The sequence below is a fragment of the Phaethon aethereus genome (genome assembly GCF_964289735.1).
Source record: "Phaethon aethereus genome assembly, chromosome: 15".
In the NCBI taxonomy this organism is placed as follows: domain Eukaryota; kingdom Metazoa; phylum Chordata; class Aves; order Phaethontiformes; family Phaethontidae; genus Phaethon; species Phaethon aethereus.
In genome coordinates, this window is record NC_138591.1 from 5,195,959 (window position 1) to 5,220,114 (window position 24,156).

Sequence of the window (24,156 nt, forward strand, 5' to 3'; positions counted from 1 at the left end):
TCATGGAGTTAGCTGAGCTACAGATTCATCACCAGAAAGCAATATGCAATAGTTCATAGACTCAAGATAGCACTTTTCTGAACTGTCACTTTCCAGATGAGCTGTGGACAGGCTGCACTCCAGTTCAAACTGTTTCAATATAGGGCAAACCCAGCATTAGTCAGATGTGATTCTAAGCTCATCCTATGTGACATGGAAGCACAAAAAAGTAACGGGATAAAAACTGCCCTGTTTGATGTTCGTTTGCCAATTGTTTCTCTTGTTAAGGAGGAGAGCCAGAGATGGATGACTGCCTGGAGACACTGAAAGATGAGGAGGAAGCTTTGTGGGAGAACGTAGAATGCAACCGGCACATGCTGAGCCGCTACATCAATCCGGCCAAACTGACCCCGTACCTACGGCAGTGCAAAGTAATCGATGAGCAAGATGAGGATGAGGTGCTTAACTCACTTATGCTGCCCTCCAAAATTAATCGAGCAGGTAATTATTTTGTGAATGGCTACATCTGTATCTCTATCTGAACAGTATTATTTTGCTAAGTCTAGAGGGAGCCTGTGTCAAATTACAGATTATCAAATGGAAACCCTCTGTCTCATTTACAGGAGATTTAATGTTATCAAAATGCTGCTGCTGTCTTGATAACAATGACTCTTTCCAGTGCTGTGCAGACTGGAACTCATGGGGTTCATATTCCCATCACAGCCTTGGCAAATATGTCAGTTAACACAAGTAGCAGCCACTGCCTTTCCAAGAGTAGTTTTTCAGCTGCCCTGCCATGCTTCATGATTTGTCAGTGAAGGGTCTGCCATCCTAGTGTTTCAGTACTGCCTAGTGAAGGCTGCACTGAATAACGTGTCTTATGAAATTTCTGTTCCAGAGACCAATTTGCCCACACTCCTTCAGAATAATGATCAGCACAAACATAAAGAATATGTGGCATTACTTTATGAGTTCAGCTGAACTCAATTAATCAGCCAGATTTTCTACAGCGCATTGCTGTGGCAGAGACGAACGTTCAGGGATACAGTACCTGCTGATGCTGCTCAGAGTGCTGAAATGTCACCTTTCTGTCCCCTGTACTTAGGCCGACTGCTGGACATTCTCCACACCAAGGGCCAAAGGGGATATGTAGTTTTCTTGGAGAGTCTAGAGTTTTACTACCCTGAACTCTACAAACTGGTGACAGGGAAAGAACCTACACGGAGATTTTCCACTATTGTTGGTGAGTAGAATCAATCCCAAAGGAGCCTGCTGAAATAAGACCGAAGACTGGGTTTGATTTTTCAGGCAAGAAATGGAAACAAAAGCTAATCTTGTAGTAGCATTCTGCAGTTTTTTAGTCCCCTTCAATGCAAAATGAGCTAGCAACAGGTAATGTATAAAGAAAAGGAACACCTCAGTTGCCTGAATGAGGCTGAAGAGCTGCAAATTGAATGATAGCCATTACAAGAAATCACAAGAGAAGAAACATTGCAACAGTAGACTAAGTGTACACTGAAGACCTACACATGTGCAGCAAATCTGAAGCATTCAGATTAATGGTACAGATTTATTTTATCACGTTTGTGCTATTTCCAAAGGCCTGTCAGCTCAGCTGAAACAAGAGAACTGTAAAGGCTTCATATTCTACCCAGACAAGCTGTAGGCATATATTGTGATTTTGGTAATAGTGTGCTGTGTCATAGTTATGTTATATATAGTTATATATATCTAACAGTTATATATATCTAACTGTGCTGTTGCCAGTTAGATATACAAATGTGTATGTATTTGTGCATATTCTGCACCTCTGTACATATTCCGGGACATTTTTTTCTTACTCAGTTCTGTTGATCCTACTTAGTATAAAGTTACTTTATTAGATGTTGATAAGCCTTTCAAATATTTTCAGTGGAGGAGGGACATGAAGGCCTTACCCATTTCCTAATGAATGAGATCATTAAGCTTCAGCAGCAAGTAAAGACAAAAGATGTGCAGCGCTGTGAACTCTTGGCTAAATCTCGGCAGTTGGAGGATGAGCGAAAGCAGCTAAAACTGAACAAGATAGAGCTGCTGACCTTCCAGGAGAGATACAACAAGATGAAGGAGGAGAGGAACAACTACAATGATGAGCTGGTTAAGGTGAAAGATGAGAACTACAATCTGGCCATGAGATATGCCCAGCTGAGTGACGAGAAGAGCATGGCTGTGATAAGGAGCCGAGACCTCCAGTTAGAGGTGAGATAAATGCTCTGGGTTGCTTTAATCAGGAACAGCAATGGAGGATGCCAGTGGCACCTGGCAAAATGAGACCTTCTCTGACAGTAAAAAGGTGTAGAGCTCTCATTTGCTTTGCTTATCCAGATGATTAGAGGCATCACTGTACAGAAATGCCAACTGCAGTGATGTGTATTAATGGCAGATAATTTACATACTTGTAATGGATTAACAAAACATAACATATTTAAAAACAAAATTTTAAAAGCATACTTGTTTGCTAAAAACATAATTTTAGCTTTTCAGGCTCAATAATACCTTGGCCGAGGTCCCTGGGCATCCCCTGGTCTTCATCCCTGTGCATCTCTCTGATCTTCAGGATATTCCCCCACTTTCAAATCTTTCCTACAGCCAGGATCATCATCACCTTCTTCCCAGGTCCCCTTCTGTCTGAAGCCACTTTTTTTTGTGGGGGGGATGACCTCTCTTTCCTATCCAGAACTCAAAGCCCCTGTTTCTCCCAATCCAAATAGTCTATGTGCAAAAGGACCATGTGTGGTCAGCCTCCTAAGTGTTAGTTCTGTTTCTTATCTTTTTATTTATTGGAGGATCAAGGATGTGACACTTTTTTTTAGTCCAGAGGTTATCAGAATTTACAGCCAGCCCATACCAATTGTAGCTAGCAAATAGCAGGCTTCTGCTTGAGAGTTCAACAGTTCGGTTGCAGACATTTGATGCACAGACACATATACGCAATTATGTGCTGCTTGTTAGCATTCACAATTTAAAGCTATTTTTTCCACTTATGACAGTACGTTTTCACTCTCACTGAAGTGAGACTGTTGTCAGAGCAGTAAGTATCGGTGCTATGAGTGATTTCTTTCCTTTCCTCTTTCTCCTTTTCACTGCTCCCTGGCTGCTCTAGATTGACCAGCTGAAGCATCGCTTGAACAAGGTGGAAGAGGAATGCAAGCTGGAGAGGAACCAGTCTTTGAAGCTGAAAAATGATATTGAAAACCGACCCAAAAAGGAACAGGTTCTGGAGCTGGAGCGGGAAAATGAGATGATGAAGACTAAAATCCAGGAGTTACAGTCCATCATTCAGGTATAAAAGCAGATTGCCCCATTTAAATTTCCAGCCACTTCAGCTTAACCCTCCTGCTTACCCAGTTGATGGATTCAGCAGGCTTCAACCACTCCTTGCCTCCAGGCACCTCCACACTTTCCTCCCATACTGTCTCACATACCCCAAGTCTCCTCACAGCCTGCCTTGGTGGCTACCTTTCAGGGTCTAAGTGTCTGGAGGAAGCTGTGAGAGTGGGGCAGAAAAGCAGCAGGTGGTGGTAGCTCCCATGTGTTTTCGATAAGGGACAGGGAGTTGAGTACATAACAGGGAAAATGGTAACTATGAACAAAAGGAGGAGGCATGGTTTCTGCTACTGCTCCTCACCTCAAACTCAACACATACTGCTGTTATGATGCTAGGAATCGTTGGGTGAAACCTCTCCCTGCACAGCTACAATAAGCATAAGTGCAAAGTTTGGAAAAACAGAAGGTTGGTTATATAGCTCCCAGCTGTCTGTAGTACTCCTTGTACAAACACATGCACGAGGAGGAGTTCTACCAAAAAAAAAATTGTCATCTAATAAATCAAGCTGTACATGAGACATTGGCTCTTTCAAGGTGCAGAGTGCAGCTGTTTAATTACTGAGCATTCAACTCCGTGTTTTAGCCCTGCTGTGGTTCTTTGTACCAGTCTGTCACTGCAAAGCTGTGTTAAATAGCCAGTCCAGAAATTTCTGACAGTGGCTCTGTGTACCCTGTTCTAGGCTATTGTCGTATCTATGCCAAAAGGTCTTAATGGAGCAGAAGGTAATAAAGGTTTATGTACTCGGGTGATCACTAGTTACCAGAATGTCCTGTAGAACACTGCCGTAACTTGCACAGGGATCTTAACTAACCTTTGTTTGGGCAGATGGGGAAAAAGGATGATATACAGCAAATTTAGCACTGTGTTACTCCGTGACTCTGTGAAGAGCTTAGGCAAATATTAGGATATATGTGAGAGGCTTGTGGCATTTTAAAATGATGCTTAAATAGTATCAATAGAATGCATTTCAGAAATGGCTGTAGCCTCTAGCAGTGCCTAATGATTCTTAGTTCTAACACAAACCGAATTCAAAGGTTGAAAAAGGGTGTAGTATAGAAAGTTCTGGAAGTAATGCACCTAAAGGTGCATTACAGCACCTAAAGAAACAGAGAAGTAATCATGAAATAGCTAAAAATAGGATTGAAATTCTCCTAAGTGAAAGTATAAATAAATAAAAGGCAGTTTGTTTTAGAAATACTTAGGTATACTTAGAAACATTGAGTAACCAAAATGTCACTGAAATCTCCAACTTAGCCTAGGTATTTTAAAAATAAATATGCATATTACTTGCTTGCATTTTATGCCTTTTTCATCTTCCATTTATGGGAATTCTGGATGGCAATTTATTTGTTGGAACCTGCTCTGGTGATCTTGTTAATTTTAAATCTGAAAGAAAAAGTATTGCTGGACACTATAGAAAATGAAGCAGTGGTATAAGCTACTCCAGGCACATTTCATATTCTCTAAGCACAGCCCTACAAAGCCTATGCATGCTTTAAAAATTCCCCTGAATGTTTTCTTAGGCCCTGCTCTTTGGCAAAGGGTGATTTTTGTGCTCAGTGAGGGCTGATTAATAGAGAGGAGTTTTGAATGCAGCGCTTGGAGTGAAGAATTGTCACTGCATCCAAAATGGATCAAATTATAGCCAGTATGATAAAACAGTAAAACAGTTCCTTCATCAAACTATTTCTGACAGCAAGACAGCCTTTATTCATCTTTTCTGACACTATTTTAAAATACGAACAAATGTCCATCTCTTCTCCTGCTTTCCCATTGCAATACCTTGTTCATTTTCTATTCTTCTTGCTTGTTACTGTCTTTGTTACTTTTATTCCTGCAATACTGTTTTCTCTTTCCCTGGCCTGCCTCTTAAAAATGTCTTTCCTCAGGCTGGCAAGCGGAGTTTACCAGATTCGGACAAAGCCATTTTGGATATTCTGGAACATGACCGTAAGGAGGCACTAGAAGATCGTCATGAGCTGGTCAACAAGATCTTTAATCTCCAAGAGGAGATTCGTCATGTGGAGGACTTGAGAGACAAGGTGAGAAATGGGAGGATAGAAGGATGGAATAACTCAGGCAAGTGCCCAAAAGACCTCTGAGAGCAGTGGTGGTTAACAGTGTGTCATTTCCAGTACCTTGAAGAGAAAGAAGATTTGGAGTTAAAGTGTTCAACACTAGGAAAAGACTGTGAGATGTACAAGCATCGTATGAACACTGTGATGATACAGCTAGAAGAGGTGGAAAAGGAGCGAGACCAGGTATCTAACGGTTAAAGTGGGGAAAATTAGTAGCAAAAGCCTGTATCTCCTATGTGTCACTTTGGGGAATTGTGGGTAATTGGACCCGGAATACCATTAAAAAATAAACAGTTACAAGAAATTGCTACTTGTTGGAATTTGCATTACAGTAATTAAACATAGGATAATATTGGGTTGTTTCCACAGCGTAGCATCTGGCAGGCAGGACCAAGATCTTAACAACAGCTACTGCAGGCTTTATATTAGTGTCAAGTCATCTGGTTTGCACTCTGGAGCATTTTGCCACCAACCAAGAGGGAACTGGAAATAAACTATCCTCATCATTGTAATTTTTAATAGTACTACTGTGGCACATCCTGGTCCTAACTGCTGTGTTCATTGGTGAATGGTTACCAAGTTCTGAAGTCCCTGTTCCAAACACCTTACAAACAAAACCAGCAGGACAAGGTATCTGGTGCCCAGGTGCAAAATAGGTTTCTTCTCTCCACTGCAGGCATTCCGCTCACGTGATGAGGCTCAGACACAATATTCACATTGTCTGATTGAAAAAGATAAGTACAGGAAGCAGATTCGAGAGCTGGAGGAGAGAAATGATGAACTCCGAATTGAGGTGGTTCGGAAAGAAGCTTGCATTGTTAACCTTGAGTGCAAACTCCGTCGGCTCTCTAAGGACAATAACTTTCATGACCAGGTAGTGATGAGCAAGACAGACATGAGTTCTTTTTTTAAGACTTGCTCTTAAAAACATTTTGGCATGGAAGGGGGAGGGGACTCTTAATTCCCTCCATGAATTAACTGAAAACAATAACCTCCTACTCAATGTTGTGAGTTCTTCAGTACAGTGGGGTTCAAGTTGTCTCTGTCATGCATGTAGCTTCTCAAAGGCTGGCGTTCTACAACCTGATTCTAAATGGAAGGGAAAGAAATGCAGAAAGACAATTAATTTTTACACTGGGGTAGAAACTATAAATACTTTTGAGGAAATGTGCCCCGAGCAGAAATTCACACAAATGTCAATGTAAAACACTGATTTGGGTCTGGAGCCACATTCTGTGTGAATTTCTGAAGCACTGGAGTCACAGAAAGTTCGGTCAGATTACTCTTAAGGGAAGTCATGAGAAATTGTACCAAACTGGTCTCAGAGATGTTTCCTTCTGATCTGTAGAGTTTGCCACGGAATCTACCCATTACTATTATCTCCCAGACCTTTGGGACTCCTAGCCCAAAAGCCAACGGTCAGGAAGCAGATGACGACTCCACTTCTGAAGAGTCTCCAGAAGACAACAAATTCTTCTTGCCTGATCAAGCTCGACTCAAGAGAAGAGTGAATCTAAAGGGAATCCAGGTGTGTCTTAATATGAGGCTGGAATGATATAGTGCAGGGACTGTTTGAACTAAGACATGACACATGTTGTGGTCATGCCTCTGAAAGTGCTGTGCGATAAAGATAAGAGTAGATTTGTATATGACAGCGAACTGTCAGTTTTTGCCCTGTGGTGATTTGCATCTTGCGGAGCAGATATAATCAGGCTTCCTAGACTATTTTCTGCCCCTTCTCCCCGTTTTGTGTATTCTCCTTGTTTCTGCTGTTCATTCACATTCTTGGAGCGTTGTCAATAAATTGATTCTTTGCCTCCTTAGCAGTAGTGAAAAAAAATGACATAATGCCCGAAGTCCAGCACACAAGTAACTGAAGCTGCAAAATGAAGCATTGGTGGAAAAGCTCACATCAACTGGAAGGAATAATAGAAAGAAATAGACACAATCTAGAGCAAAATTAACTGCCTAATATAGAATTAAATTATGGCAATTTCCTCTCACTTAGGAGTAAGGGGGGTAGCATGAGTTAGGTCCATGATTTCCCCGACTAGCTGCATTCATACAGCTATTATCTGATGCTATATTCATGAATTGTAAAAAATATACAATCTAACATTCAGGGTTTTGAGCTTCTCTTTCCTTTCATCTGCATTTGAATTCTCCCTGCCCTTCATAACCTTTCTGAGCTTTGACTGTCATTATTACTTGTGGCAATAGAGCTGCGTTTTTCACACTGCACACTCCAAAAGGATGCCTGTTGTATTAACAGCTGCCTGAAACCAGTCCCAAGGCACATACTTCACCTTTTGTCTCTTTGTTTCCTCAGCAGAATCTGGAAATTGCAATTCATTTGGACCAGACTTTTAAAAGTAGTTAGGTAGCTAACTCTTGTTCAGTGCAGTGGCATTTAGATATCTAAATACCTTTTAACTTTTGTGTCCTGTTGTTTAAAGGAGGGCAAATATATTGCAGCATAACAGTGAAAAAAGGGGTGGAAATATCTGGTTTACAGTGTGTGGCAAATATTCTGCATTTGTGTTGATTTTTGTCCTCTTTCTCTTAGATAAACCCAAGAACTAAATCCCCTGTCAGCATGAACAAAACATCAGAGTTTCAAGGTCAGAAAGAGCACCCATGTCCTTATTCTTTTTCTGTTGCTTTGTCTCACTCAATCTCTTTAAGTTGTTTTAACAAATATGCCAATCGGGGAAATTCTTAACTAAGTTCAAGTCAGCAAAATAGACAGTTTCTCTCATAGTGAACACTGTCATAATTTAAAGTAGTCAAGTGTTCTACCTGAATGTCCTCTCCACCCAAAGATACCTTCACAGACACACGATATTGCACCCCAGAGCTTAGCTAAATTTTCTGTTTACGCAATTTTCCTTTTAGTTTACAAAAATATTTCAGTTGTTGGTGTAATACCTGTTCTAAAAGTCATTATACTATCCTCTTTTTGCTGCTGGAAAAAAGCTGAAAAGACTTTAATCTAGTGATCATCTAATGAGTTCCTTTGTCCTTCAGCAAAACGTTATTAATTTTAAATCTAAAGCATTGCAAAGGTTGGGTGGAGGGAGGTTGACCCACCCACCAGTCAGGTGCCAAGTTACCAAATTAGTTGCTGTATGCTCATGTTTGAGCTACTCCTAATTCCTCTTCTTTATGTAACACTGTTCTCGAACCAAACACCATCTTAGGCAGTGCTGCCTTTACTTATGTGCAGCAGCATGTTCACTGTTGTATGAAATATGATGGGAAACATGGTTCCTGCTGCGAGATACTGCGTGTTAAACAGTGTGTTTGGTATCAGGTAATGTGCAACATTAGTACAAATTAGAAGTGCTGAGGAAGGGGAGGAGTCCACAAAGACATTCACGCTGTGCTACCTGGGGCTGCTGAGGGATCTCAAGCTTCTAGTCCCTGTTGTAAATTTTTTCTTGTAAAAAAAGCATAATTCAGTGAACCAACCTTATTGCAGACTACCAGATCCATATGATGATGTTAAAACATAAATGAATAGAACAATCCTTCTTTAATTTTTCAGATAATATTCATAGACCTAATAAAACCATACAGGACAGAGTTGAAAGAAAAAGTTGGCAAGAGGCTGTCCAGAGCGGTGTGCATTTCTGCACTTTGTCGGGAAGCTGACAGGAAGGAAAGAGAGCCTGAGGTGCTGGGCAGAGTGCTTCCTGGAGCCTCTGTCGAGTATAGGGTGGGGGAAACAAGATAAACTGAAATGGAAAGATAAGTCTAAGTGCTGTTGCAAATCTGTGAAAGACTCTGTATTGAAAGTGATCTGTGATAATTTTTCTGGTGTCTGTATTTTTCTCTGTCATCTGTAAGCACAGCAGTCAGAGCACAGGATGAAGATGGGACTGATGCCAGCAATGGCCGCACAGACACGAGTTCCTCTAATTCTGTTTCCATCAGTAACTCCATCAGCAGCTGTGAAGTCAGCAAAATTGTAAGGAGCCTTCAGATGCCCCTTGCCTGTCTACAACCGTCTCTCCTAATGTGGTTCAGAGCTATCGCATCCCAGTATTAGCACTTCACTAGCATCCCAGCCGTGATCAAATTCAAGGCCTTTGTCGGAGGCTCCCTTAATCCTTTCACAAGTATTTTGTTAGAACCATGTTATTTTCCATGCCTTTTCAAAAATTCCAGAATTGGTTTATGTTTATTTAAAGATATTTCAAAGGTATTTATGACCTCTTGCTGTCTCCTTGTGGCATTTCACATTTACTGTTAGAGGGAAGAGATTTTCTTTAAGAGCTGCTTTGTAATTTATTTAAGAAAATTTTCAGGGTTTTTTTGAGTTCTCTAGTGTTTTTCCTGTCTATAAGTAACAGTGAGAAAAGGGGTGCAGATCACAGTTTGAAATTTCTGCATTCCATAGCCAAACCATTTCTTCCCTGCTTGCTGTATCCCCATAATCTCCCAAGGTAGGTACTCCATTATACATATGTGAGCACTGACACAGCAGGACAAGCAGACAGAGAGAGTGCTCTTGCAGAGTGTTAATAACAAAGAACAAAACATCTTCCTAGAACACCGTGAAAAATGCTGCCCCCAGGAAATTAAAATTATACCCAAGAATAGCCAGGAAAGAACTCCCTGCCACTGGTAATAAGCTTAGCTGGGTTAGAAATATTCTTTGGTATATCTGTTGGCTATTTAAATGACTTACACTGACTTCCCTCTAGTACAATTCAGAGTTTATTTTCCCGTGTACTAGATTAATAATTTAATATATGGAGATCTGTATTTTTCTTCCTCATTCCTAGTGTTTATATATGTACGTATATATACATTCTACTTTTCATCCTCTTCCTCCTATATGTCAACTGTTCAACACATACGCCATACATCAAGGATAAAGTTAAAGTTGTTTGGTAAATCAACCGCTCACATGGTCACAGAAAAAGGTACTGTGGCAGCACGCAAGCTGTGCATATTGCTAAAATACTGGAATATATGAACATGAATGCTCTTGTATGTAGCATTCTGCGTGTCTAGAATTAATTTTTCTTACTGTTGTGTGTGCTTCACAGTGCAGAGTACCACTGGCAAGTAGCAGGCTAATGCCGCTGTAAGTTAGAAACGATCGCGCATTTAATACAGCTAACCTTTCTGTTGCTCTTTTTTTAAAAAGCAAACCCTGAGAAACCGCAATGACAGTATCATGTCTACCACTCCTGAGCCTCCAGGAAATGATTCAATAGTCCGACGTTGCAAAGAGGACGCCCCCCATTGCAGGTAGGTAGCCACGCTGGTGGAACATACCCAGAACCTGTTGTCATAAAGAGGAGGAAAAAAGGGCCTTAAAAGTCTTTGTGTCTGTCTCTAGTTGGAAAGCTTCTATTAGGCAGCAGGACTGATTTTCTAAACTTCTCAGGGCCGCAGTCCTTCATCCCTAATTTTGTCCGAAACACTCAGGAGTCTCCGACAGTTCAGCTGTGATAAATCACACAGTGATACCACTGCAGCATTGACTTTTTTAACGTACACAGTAAGAAAGAGTACTGAAATGACTAGGCACCAATGCTATTGGAGAATGAGCTCTACCTTTGTAGACTGATACGGCTTCACTTTTTGCTTCTCAGCTCCATGTTGCCTGTGTCTGTGGCCCTGTCCTTTCCCTTGCGCTCAAAGCCTCTCCTGCTCTGTAAACTGCCAAAATACAGCAGAGATGCTTGAATGTCTGTGAGGAACCAGGGGGAAAGAAGTGGAGGAGGAAGGTGGTTTTTGTCGGGCTCGGGTGTTTGTATCTCAGCATAGCAATGAGGGGAGAGATGCATTGCCCTCTGCTTCACCTTCTGCTTCCACCTCTGTCTGGTCATGGCCCTGCAGACTTCCCCTGTGAGTCAAATCGGATCACTTGGGGAATGGGAAGTTAGTGGCAGGAAGGACGGAGATCTTGCCTGCCTCACAGTCCCCTAAATGGCATGGACTCCTTTTCTAAAAGGTTTATAGCAATGCAATACTTGGACAAACTCTCTTGGTGTTGGTGTCAACAGCATCAGTGTTTGTGTCAGAAATAGCAGAAGATACAAATACATTCCCTAAAGATCCCAAGCAAAGGGATTTAGAAGAAAGCAATATATGTGGAGAGTTTAGACCTTTGTTAGATCTATTTTTTAGTTCTAATCCTTATTAGAACTTTATGTAGGTTTTTAATGCTTTTCAAAACAAACTCATCTCTGGCAGACTGCCACTTTTGCTTCTCTTTCTCTGTGTAAAGCTTTGCAAGACAGCTTTCCATTGAGGGCATCCTCAGCTAGTTCTCCCACACAATCTTCTAGGCTACTGAGGATTTAAGCAGAGTTTATTCTAGTCTTCCTTATATTCTCCTATACTGTCCTCCAAGCCACTTTTTAAAGTGTATCGTGTTAATTCAAGACGGAGAAAAAGGGTTGTTTTGTTAATAATTTGAATGTTCCATGTCTCAGGTGCTTAACTGGAGAAGCCTTTGGCATGCCTGAACATTTAAATATTTGCAGCATATTACAGAATGCAGTAAGCATCACATGGATATTATTCATTTTGTGGACTTATATCACTACAGCTCTGACTATATCATGTTCCATATGTTAAGGCACTGGAAGACTGAGCTGTATTGAAATCTGAAAATCTTCCTCATACTAGATACTCTTTCCCACTGGCATGTGGAAGGAAAAGGTACCCTGGAGCAAGGTCTGATTGTGGCCTTACTTTTTGAGCTAATAATCACTAAAGTCAAGTAACTCAAGAGCATGCCAAAAGTTCACTGTGGTTTATAACATTATAATTAGCCTGCTAAGGTTTTTTAACTTGTTTGTGAACATAATCCAAAATAATTGCTATTTGCATGCCAAGTTTCAGGTTTCCCAGTTCATCCGATCTTGATTTGTGTGGAAAAAAAAGTGAGATCATAGCTTAATATGTAGGAAAAGGCGTATTATTTCCCTGCTTGTTTATAGTGTAAAAATAGCTGATTCTGCCCAGACTGGCTGCAAAAATTCACCCTTCACCTGAAGCCAAGTATGAGGAATAGTAGGAGTAAGTAGGAGATTTACAAATCATTCTGAATGGGGAAAAGCGAGCTGTTATTTAAACAGCTTTGCAACCAAAAGGACATGCTTTAATGAAGTCCCGCTAGTGAAGCAGACAGATCACTCACTTCACTGGACATCCCCAATATCCCTTTAAGAGCAAAATTTTGCTGATTTTTAACTGTTTGTGTTTAAGGACAACCGATACAGTCACCCTTAACAGGAAAGGTAACAATTGGAGCTGGACTGGGACCAGAGCTGCGGCATGAGAGTTTCTGTGCAAAAGCTTGGTACACCTTGCCATTCTGTTACTGTAGGTATCTGAGTAACCATGTGAGCTACCATTAAGCTGTTATAAAATGCTTCAAGGACTTTAAATCAAGGATGTGAATTACTCGTTTACCGCTGCACCTCAGTTACTTCCCTTGCATTCACTCTGTCTGTCAGTGAGCTTCTGACATTTTTGACCTATCACGGTGTCCTGGTAAAAAAACTTGCTGCAGTATATATACAGCAGGTATTATGCAACCATTTATCTCAGTGCTGAAGCAGGTATGGTGTAAGTCACACATATGAGACCATCAGTCAGTAGCTTCCCTTTGTTTTCAGTAATATCTTCATTCCCTCACTGCTGTTAGCAATTCTTCCTTCTGAATCTTCTTGCTGTTTCACATGCTTCCCACGCTGGATGACACATACTGTCTTCCTGCCATCTTCCTACTTCTTCCCTGGGCCCACAGTATGTTACTTGCCTTTTTTTTTGCAGCTGCATCATTGCCTGATGCAACACCTTCAACATCTTTCTTTTTTATAGAAAAAGTTCGTCCTTCAGAACTTACTGAAATCTGCTGAAAGTTGGAAACTGAACAGCTTTCTCTCTCTCTCTCTTCCATGATCTCATGCTTTGATTTTAATTCCAGCCTGGTTGAAGAGGACAATGACAGCTTTGGATATGACGCTTTGGAGCTAGATGGTAAGCAAGAAGATATCATGTATACAGTTTAACTATGAGATCTGTGTGATTATCTCACCAGCTACAGATACTGTCAAATAACCAACTCCTGGTCTAAATAAGATGGGATACATAGTCTGAGTAAAAAATTAAGTCAGTTCACCATAACAAGAAAACAAAGGGGCGACTAGTGGTAAGAATAAGCAAGCAGCTATTCATGAAGAGCTAAGTGGGAGAACGATTAGACTGAATGAATAGATGGAGGGTGCTTGGCTGAGGTTTGCAGGCTGATAAGACCTCCAGCCTTAAAATGAGGAAAGCATCAAATTGAGAGGGGAAAGAGTAAAAAAGACAGAGCAAGACTCTTCTCAGTGCTACCCAGTGAAAGGATAAGATGCAATGGGCACAAACTAAAGAACAAGCACTTCCATTTAAACAAGAAAAAAAAAAGCTTTTTTACTGTGAGGGTGGTCAAACACTGGAACAGGGTTATCCAGAGAGGTTGACTAGTCTCCATCCTTGGAAATATTCAAAACCCAACTGGACAAGTCCTGAGCAATCTCCTCTAGCTGACCCTGCTTTGAGCAGGGAGTTGACTAGACAGTCTCCAGATTACCCCAGGAGTGATCAGGTAGGTCCAGTAAGCAAGACTGGCAATCCTTGACATGGCCTGTGGACATGAGTCATGCCTCTGCATCAGGAATTTCCTCCTTCAGCTTTGGCTGGGAGCAATCAAACATCCATTTTCCCCTTTTCCATCTTTATCACTCTACCTAGGACTCATTTTCATTCTTATTACTCTTTTCAGATGACAGTCATGACAGGCAGTCACATGGAGCTCCTTCGGTGCACTCTTCCTCTTCTTCTCATCAGTCAGAAGGCCTGGATGCGTATGAGCTTGAGCATGTCAACTCCATATTTAGAAAGTTCTCTTTGGAAAGGTATTTGAGTTGCCAGTTTACCTGCCTTAGACGGAGACTGAGGGGAAAGGCTACTGTAGTAGAGATCCTCCATTTATCTATTAGTTGCTGAAGATAAAATGGCAGGAATATGATGTCACAAGTTGTTATTTTGCACAAATATCTCATGATACTGTGCTAAATATTTACTTCTTTATGTTGGCAGCAGCAGAACATGTTATTTTGGAGCCCTTTCATATCCTGAAAACCAATGAAGGTCATCCTAAAATTTCAAAAGCTTTAAGGCAGACAAAATGTTCTAGAGGCTTAAATTTATCCTTGTGATCTTGTTATCTTGCTGCCACAGGTTCCTAGATGAGGTACTATTACACATCTGAGTTATTCAATCACATCAGAGCACCTGAAGCTATCCAGATGCTCTTCTCCAGAACTTGCGCAGTAATGAGAAGGATTTCTTCTTGAGTCCTTAGATCCTAGTGCTTGATAACACTAAAAGTTTATTTATATGTCTCTCATTTATCATGCATACAATTAACTCTGGAGTGGTAGCTAAAAGCTGAGATAACTGTCTAACTGTTACTTCCTTTCATGAACACAGACCTTTTCGTCCCTCTGTCACATCTGTTGGTCGCATTAGAAATTCCTGCCATACTATCCAGCGCATAACACTGAATGGAGACAGTCTCAACTCAGAAATCACTCTGGTTGGGGGTAATGATAAAGGGAGCTTTATTAGCTCTGTGAAGACAGGATCACTTGCAGAGAAAGCAGGTCTTCGGGAGGGACACCAAATCCTACTGGTGAGCATAAAATAATCAACACACAGTATTGGATGTCTGTCCACCTTCATGCGTGCTTACTTTATTTCTTCTTTCATCTTGTATTAATGACAAAGTATATGACTCATGCAGAAGAAAATCTGCTATTGACTATTCAAATATGGGAGAATAGTATTTACGGTCATCCAACACACACACATACACTTTTGAAGTTTACAGTAACGGGTATGGAAGACATCAGAGCAACTGATGCTTTCTTTAATGCTGTATGGTTTGAAAAGACTAGAATGAGATTTGCCTTCAACTTCTCAGTACTTTCCTGCCTGAGAGGATGTTCATGCTACTTAGCTTAGCATGATGACTCCTAAACTGTTCTTTAGAATGGCCTATCCGGAGACTGGACATGTCATGAACAGAAACAGATACAGCTGCAACATGAATGGGAAGAAGGGCTGCACAGCTACATGGCTGTCCCCAGTATCACATAAGCAGGAGTTCAACGGTGCTTCTGCTACTCTCTGCTTAGAGTCTTCCCTCCATTGCCAATGTTCCCAAACCATTTTCCTATTAAAATGCCTCCAAAGGGGCAAAAACCCCACAACTGATATTCCTGCACTACTTACTGGGAAGCCTGAGATTGTCAAAGAGCTGCAGTTCTGTTGGTTGCTAGCATTCCTAATTTGAGAGAAAAGAAATTAAATAATTAGAACCTAATCTGCATCCTGATAGCAAAGGATCTGCATTGTTGAATCAAAACAATATTGTTGCTTAAAAAAAATTCTATAATTAACTCAGAGATTAAACCTGCACTGGAGAGTAATATTTCTTTCATGTCTAGTTGGAGGGCTGCATCAAAGGGGAAAATCAAAGTGTTCCCTTGGATACTTGCACAAAGGAAGAAGTTCACTGGACAATTCAGAGATGCAGTGGTCCAGTAACACTCCAGTATAAATCAAATCATGAAGGTAAGACCAAAAGTATTTCGCATCTCAAATAGTCCCAGGTCTATTATACTAACTAGTGCAGATGAGAATGACAGAACCAGAATATTCTTTGTATTGGTATAAATCTGAAGCATGTCCACTGCTGTTAATTATAGCTACTCTGTGTAACTGCTCCAGCTTTTAGCTTTGTGACCGAGAACAAAAAAAGCCCATATGCCTGTCACTACAGGACTCTGAAGAATTTACATGGTGGGCCAATACCAACATGGCTCACAAAACACATTCAAGCTTATTCTTATATACAGTCTTCTGTACTACAGTGTGGTGAGCTGAATCATCTTTATCCAGCTGAAGTCAATTTACCATTTACCTGATGGAGTTGCCCTGTTTATTACCTTTGTGGTTTTATCTTTAACAGCTGGAGTTCATGTGTGGTGAACAGAATTTTATTTTAATGTCCATGGCCTGTAATGATAATTTCAGGTTATGGATCAAAAATTACATTCCAAAATCCATTTTTTACTGGTGTATATAAATTTGCATTGTGGGTTTTTTTTTCTAATGCTGATTAGAGAATTTCAGCTGCATAGATCACACAGGAAGTGATGCCTTTGATTTTCTTTGATGTTTTCAAAGGTAGGAAAGACTACTGCAATTTTTTTTGAGCACCACTTAACTGGAGGTAAAGCATGTTATAGATTGTGGGAGTGCCAATTAGAGCTAATAATAAAGGGAATAGCTTGTCATTAAAATTGTTGGCAGAACTCAAGCTGTACTTACAGGATAGAGCTATAGCTGTGTCTGCATCTCTGCTGAGAAGTTCTCCGTTTCACAGAGCATGTGTGGAGTACTGAAAATAGAGTTACCTAAAAGTATCATTATAATGAGAATATTCTCACATATTCTGGTACCAGCAGCATGAGCTGTTTCTGAATCAATGGCCCATTAGTGTCTTTAAGGAGCAGGCCCATAACCTTGTTGTAACTAGTGTAACTAGCGCTCTAGAAGTACAAAGCCTCTCTCGGAGGAGCCTCAGAAGTTTGTGCTGTGTGCTTCTCCCAGAGGATGCCCACGAATGCAGCAACACTGAGGTCTGACCAGAAGCGATCGTCCTTCACCCCTTCCTTCGTTGCTGCAGGTTACAGGAAGCTGCTCTCAGAACTGGAAGAAGGACTGATCACATCGGGAGACTCATTTCACATCCGCTTGAATCTGAACATCTCCAGCCAGCTGGACTGCTGTTCCCTGTCAGTGAAATGTGATGAGATTGTTCATATTCTGGACACCATGTACCAGGGGAGGTGTGAGTGGCTGTGTGCCAGAGTGGATCCTTTCACGGACAGGGATTTGGAAATGGGGACCATTCCCACCTACAGCAGGTGAGTGTAATGCTGAGTGACCACGACTGAGAGCAGTGGTTCTGTAAACAGGGAAATTAATAACTGCTGTAAGGGAAGAGGTATATGTCTTAATTTTTGAGATAAGGCCTGGTGATGTTAAACTGTGATATGAGCTATAAAGCTTTAGAAAGGAGACTCCAGATGTTACCTGAAAGAATAATGTGAGTTTCTCAAAAAGTAGCATAGAAAAATATGCCATGGAGATTCTTTAATCCTTAACTGCACTGCAGTCCTGCTCATTATTTTGTTCCTGCATTTACAGTGTGATTCAGTCAGTCCTCACTGCTCTTTCTATTTAATCTTTTCTCTAGGCACAGACCCATTGCAGTTCAGCCTTATTCTGAGTAGTTTCAAAGATACCTTAATTTATGTGATTCCATCCTGTCTTTCAGAGCACAGCAACTTCTTTTGGTGAAGCTGCAGCGGCTGATGCACAGAGGAAGCAGAGATGAGACAGAAAGCTCATATAATACCCTTCGGGCACTCCGGGTAGGTATCTACAAAGAAGGTCTTTTTAACACCTGTTACTCCACTGCTATTTGTTGTTCATTATGTTAATTTTACAGAGAGTCCTGTTTACACTATATGTAGGTTTTGATTGTCCCAGGCAATGGGCACCTTATGTTTGCTTTAAATAATACTGTCCCTGGCAATGGACCTAGCTCCAGCACACTATTAACCCTTCCAGCTATGAGGGAGTACACTTTAAAAGTCTAATATCTGTTCTGTGTCTTAGTTAATCCTTTTCATTCTTCTCTGCTTGTAAGCCTCTAATGCATCTTCATATCTGCATAAGGAAGAAGCTGTGTCCTTGGAGTTAATAACAGAATTATTTCTCTCCTACTGTGAACAAGCATCTAATGAACAGAGGTATCATTGTCCCTTATTAGAAAGACCTGTCTCTTCCAACCTACATGCTATGGAGGGAAGTGGGACTATCAGGTCTTCACACATAACAGCCCCACCAATTCCTCCTTTTCCTTCAGTGAAATTAATTTGATTTTTCTTTCTTTAGACCAAAGAATTCCATCTTTACTTAATTACAAACTAACCTGCTGGTGTATTAGTTACCTTAAGTTATGTTTAGAGCTTGTGAGACACAGATGTTTCTAACATTTGCAGAGACACTGCAGCCACTGTTTGTATTTGCTTTTGGTCAAGGTTAAGTGTTGTACATTCCTTCTGTACTCCAGTCCCCACTGATCAAAGGGACAGAGATCACTGGCAGAGATGCTAGTGAAAGCAAAAGCTTTGCATGCTATTTCTTGATGCAGAAATTACCTCATGCATAAGCTGTGGAGAGCAGCCTCCTGTGAAGAAAGGAATGTGGAAGAGCCATAACAGAAGTGGTGTTTCTCAGCATAGGCCATGCTATGTCTACAGTTTGCTTACAACATTGCATTTGGGATAGATATGAATCAATCACTGTCCCTTCTATTGGAAACATATAACATCTGCTTTTGCTTGTTCTGTTTCTTGAATGCTGTGATTATATAAAAAAAAATCCAACAAAAAACAAGGGAAGGAAAGACAAATTCCTGTGTTGCTTTTTACTAGAATACGTTGCAGCCAGAGGAGCCTGCCCAACAGAATGACCCAAAAGCCAGCCCTCGCCTATCCAGAGCAAGCTTTCTTTTGGGCCAAATATTACAGGTAATAAAGTTCAAATCCTCAATGCAATATCTGAAATAGTGGGTCTGAACAGCAGATATTTTCAGGCTATCCTAATTTTCCCAGAAGTCTCACCTCGGATACAGAGGTTGTATGGGGATTTTCCTATCAAAGAGAGATTTAATATATGAAAAAGAGGAATGTATTGTGTTTTCTAACTGCTCTTGTGACGTGGGGTGTTTATTTTTAAGTGCATGCCTTCCATTGCTAATGTAGCTTGATGAATCTAATGTGTCTGCCATCAGAGGCTAAAACGTGCTTTTTCCATTGGGCTAGACCAAAACCCCATCCCTGTGAGATGAGGTTCCGTTAGAAAATAGTCCTTTAATTGTAGGTCAGTGACTCTGAGCATGACAGAGACTGTGTGGGTGAAAGATAAAAAAGCCCGGTGAAGGAAGATGGTTGTGAAGGTTACCAAATATACAGGAGGAGGAATTAGTATTTGGATAGAGGAATAGTTGGGTGGATGGGGAATGAAAGCATGAAGCCTGTTTCTCAGTATAAAAATGTGCCATTTGGGAGGTTTTAAGTCTCTCTGGTACAGCAAAGAAGAGGCAGAGTTTTGGGTATAACCTGTGATACATTTGTCCAAATACTTGGTGTGGGTACGTTACTCTGCTGTGGATACATCAGTGCTTGTACTGGTGATAGCAGGGAGCTCTGCAAAGAAAAAGAACATGCCACTTAAGACCAGAGAACAAAATAAGAAATCCCAAAGGGGATTAACAAAGGCTCTGAATGAGATCCATGGTATTTAAAGAACCTTAGAATTCAGTCATCAGATCCATGGAGCCTTGTCTTTGATAGACATAGGTAATTCAGATCTCGTAGATAACAAGTGTGGGCTGATGAATACATGGGAGAATAAAGAATGTAAGAAATGAGGGTCAAATCTCTTTGTTCCTTTTCAGTTTGTCAGTAGGTCTGAAAACAAATATAAGCGCATGAATAGCAATGAGCGAGTCCGTATCGTCACTGGCTGGCCCTCTGGTCTGGCCTGGACCTCGTCTGAAGCAAAGAAGCCATTATCTGATAAACTGGAAGGTATGGATATGAAATAATAATAGTTTTTACACACATGGCACTGATAGAAAGGCTGTCTACACAACAGCATGGCTTTGAAAAATGTCATAGGTCTTTCCTATTACTAACATCTGTGGTCCACTGTGCAAAAGTTCAACAGCATTTGTGACCAAAGCACTGATTTTGCTAAAAGTACTTGAGGTACTAAGCTGTCTTGAGCAAGTTTAGGACACTGAAACTTCCTGTTTGGTTCTCCTAGGTGCTTTCTTGCTCTTCGTCCAAAATCATTTAACTCAAAGTAAGTTAAGATAATAAGCAGAAAAATTCTCCAAGCAAGTGTCCTATTAAACTATGAAATAATCTCTTGAAAGCAAAAGGCACTTAAGTTATTTAGTATTAGGTTGGACATCATACTACTGGATATATAGTAAAGACAACGCTGGCAAAAGAGAAAGGAGGACCAGTATGACTAACCATGTCATTTGTGGTTCATGTGTTTCTCCTTCTTTTTCTCCAAATACGGATGGAGAGGAAACCAGAGGATATATGTCTTGTTCTTTACTCAGATTTGGATTCCGAAAGTGAAATCAATAAGAGGCTTAGTCTGATCCCTTATAGCTTGGTGAGGCCAATCCACTGTGATCGCAGGCGCCCCGTACTTTTCACCCCGACCATGCTTGCCAAGACCTTGGTACAGAAGCTTCTCAACTCTGGAGGTGCCCTGGAATTCAACATATGCAAGCCAGGTAATGGGATGAAAGAGGACCATGACTGTTAACCCTCAGTGTTGGAAATATGAACATACATATGCACACACACGTAGGGACATGCACGTGTGCTAGTTGCTTGAGGTACTTCAAGTCACATCAGAGTGAGGTGTAGCTATAAATCCTGCTTTTTGAGAATAGCTGAGGTATTTGAATGTTTTTGAGACAGTCAGTGCACATGGTTATGAGCTTCTGTGTCTATGAATATTATCCATGTGTATGCTGTGCGGTTGCTAGGATGCCCCTCAGAGACTGAAATGTTGTGAGTGCTCTTTCTGTTTGCATACTGTTTGCATACTGCATATCTAGGCAATGTGAAATTTTGATTAATTTGTTTCTAGTATTTGCTATTATGAGGAATATCTTCCCTAGAGCGACTTTAGTTTTCTATCTCATCCAAGGCTGTGAAGATTGTGCATTTGATCTACTCGAAAGACTGATTTTCTTCCATGCCAAGTATTTACTATTAAAGCAATATGCAGTACTGTGATGGCTGTAGGGCAGGATTGTATACAACACAGCATTAAACATAGCTGACGTTTCATTTTTACGCTCATATTGAATACCCACCACATAGTACACAGTCTTACAGTCATCCAGACAGAGAAACTGAGAAGTTAAGTATTATAATAAATATCCCCTGTCTTGCAACATAAAACAAAAGCTTTGATGTAAAGCTGCAATTCACAAGGGGGCCAGTATCACACACTGCAACCTAAGCCAAATTTTTTGAAACTAAACACAAATGTTGGAACACTAAATCCTTGTTTTAGGAGCCTATACTGAAGAGACCTTCTTTTTTTAGCACTTCTCAGCATCCTCCAGCCCTGAAATGTTAGGATATAACATTAGTGCTGGAATTGTATTTACTGTTTTAATTTAATGCCTTCGTAGTGTTGTAGTAATTGCCCAAGGACTCATTGGTGCAGGATATAGCTGAGATGCTCAGCTGCGATCAGATTAAGCTTTAATTGAATTCAATGGAAGAAATGAGGCAGCTGTTAGGACAATTCATCGCTCGTCTTCTTTTCCTGAACCACCCTTACATCCTATATGAAGTACTATTGGACAGTTTTCCAGGTGTTCTGTTGTTGTAATCTTGATTTTGTCCTCATCCACATCTCTTTCCAGATATTGTAACAAAGGAAGAGTTCTTAAGGAAGCAAAGAACAGAGACTATCATCTTCAGCAGAGAAAAGAATCTGAACACATATGAATGTATTGTACCTGCCAATATTGAGGCTGTCACTGCCAAGGTGCCTAGAGAACTCTCTGTCCCTTTGATAGGCTGTCTGTGAATCTGTCTGCAATGTATGTTTCTTCCTGAATAAGAAACTGACCAAATAACAGTTGCATGTTCTATCTCTTGCCCACCTTCAATCTCAGATTTGTATTTATTCCCCCAAATGGCTTTTATTTGTGCTCTTGCTTTTCCTTTTCTTTTTCATCCTCAGCCATATCCTTTTATATTCTCACTCATTCCCTGTGATGACCCACATTGATGCAGCAAAATAACCTTTCATTTTCTATGCTCCATCCCTTATTCAGTTCCTTTTCATATCATAAGTATATATGAATGTGCGAGACAGTAAGAGATACAAGGATCTATACAAAAGAAAGGATAGTCTGAAACACAGACACAGTGGTGCACAGTACAAAGATAACAATGTCAAAGACAGAGACCTCATATCAAGTAGAGTAGATTTGATGCACAGCATGGAAAAAGGGAGAATTAAAGAGATTTTTTTTCTCTCACAAGTAGTTGCAGTAGATGTTGTCTCTGAACAAAGGGCAAGTATGTGTGTTTGTGTATATATGTAAAACTGGTGTTTTATCATACACTTCATCTTTAGATCAATCTATTTCTATTTTAAGCTTTTTCAGAAAGCTATTAAGCTCAGCTGTTGTTTGACTGGCTAGTTGTAAACCAGTAGGAGGAGTTTGGACTTTAAATGTATATTTGATTAAAAGGTTTTAAATCAGTACAATGGTAAATGGAGAGTTTTTCAACTGACCCCATAAGGTATGGATACCTTTATCTCAAGATTCCACAGCAGAGAATGGTCCTTTGTGACACTGTTGTGACTTTGTTTTCAGAACAAGCATTGTCTCCTGGAAGCTGGAATAAGCTGCACAAAGGATTTAATCAAAGCCAAGATATATCCTATTGTTCTCTTTATCAGAGTCTCAGAGAAAAACATCAAGAGGTTCAGGTAACATATCAAACCTTTTGCATATTTGATATTCTGTCTTATTCAGTGAATAATTCTCGAGTCCAATAATGTTCTCACTGAGAGAAATAAAGAACCACTTCTCTCTTCATCTGGTGCTTCTATGTGCACTATTTCCTCCCATGACCCCTCCCTGAAATCTTACAACTGGGGAAAGTAGGAATTCCCCAAATCTAGCATTCTTTCACTGTCACTGATAGCAATGTGTGTTGTGGGAGGATGAGACTGAAGAATATGTGCTTTTCTCCATGCTCAGCACTCCCACAGCATTTCTTAAGGTAATGCTAGCTAGAAGAGGAAAAGCTGTAAACACTTGCACTACCCTTGCATTTGGTCCTCTTAAATTGTTTCCCCATAGCAGATATTTTTCCTTAGGGGCAACATGGAGGTGGGGGGAGGATAGACCTGGAGTAGCTGTATTCTCCACTGCTTTTATTGCTTGTATATAGGCAGTAGAAAATAAATTCTTGATGGGACAGCTGGGACTACAGGATTAAGTAAAAAGGTAAAACATTTATTTTTGGTCTGCTCATTTGATCCAGGAAACTATTGCCAAAGCCAGAGACTGAAGATGAGTTTTTACGTATGTGCCGTCTGAAGGAGAAAGAACTGGAAGCACTGCCATGTCTTTATGCCTCTGTAGAGGCAGATGCATGGAGCAGTATTGAAGATCTTATCCGAACAATAAAAGACAGGATCGGAGAAGAGCAGCGTAAAACCATCTGGATAGATGAAGATCAGCTATAAAAAACAATAAATAAAATGGAGCTCTTTGGTGACAAAAGGTGGAGGGCAGCAGGGGCTCACAGAATTCTCTGATTAGGTGCCCAGCACTCCCTCCTGTTTCACCCTTGCTGGCTGAGGACTTCCTGCTAGCAGAATGCATGTGTGGAATGGAACTGGAGCTACAGCCAATGTCTCAGATGCTGGGGATCTCAGATGTGGGTCAGACCAAAGCCACCATCACAACTTCTGACCCACCAGCATCTCTTAAGGGACAGCAACTGC

General features: G+C 40.7%; 1 protein-coding gene across 1 annotated transcript; it reads left to right on the forward strand.

Annotated features, from left to right (window-relative positions):
- Positions 1 to 272: 272 nt before the first annotated feature.
- On the forward strand, positions 273 to 23,895 carry CARD11 (caspase recruitment domain family member 11; the record flags this gene model as incomplete). The annotated part of the gene is made up of 23 exons (XM_082006627.1): positions 273 to 480; positions 1,085 to 1,222; positions 1,892 to 2,217; positions 3,122 to 3,301; positions 5,236 to 5,388; positions 5,482 to 5,607; positions 6,101 to 6,298; positions 6,773 to 6,952; positions 7,991 to 8,045; positions 9,279 to 9,394; positions 10,583 to 10,686; positions 13,382 to 13,434; positions 14,222 to 14,354; positions 14,932 to 15,133; positions 15,951 to 16,077; positions 17,195 to 17,435; positions 17,849 to 17,945; positions 19,014 to 19,109; positions 20,039 to 20,171; positions 20,717 to 20,896; positions 22,049 to 22,173; positions 23,015 to 23,130; positions 23,691 to 23,895. Exons 1-23 carry the CDS (start codon positions 282 to 284, stop codon positions 23,893 to 23,895), a joined length of 3,483 nt encoding a protein of 1,160 aa, XP_081862753.1. The 5' UTR covers positions 273 to 281.
- Between the last annotated feature and the right edge of the window lie 261 nt (positions 23,896 to 24,156).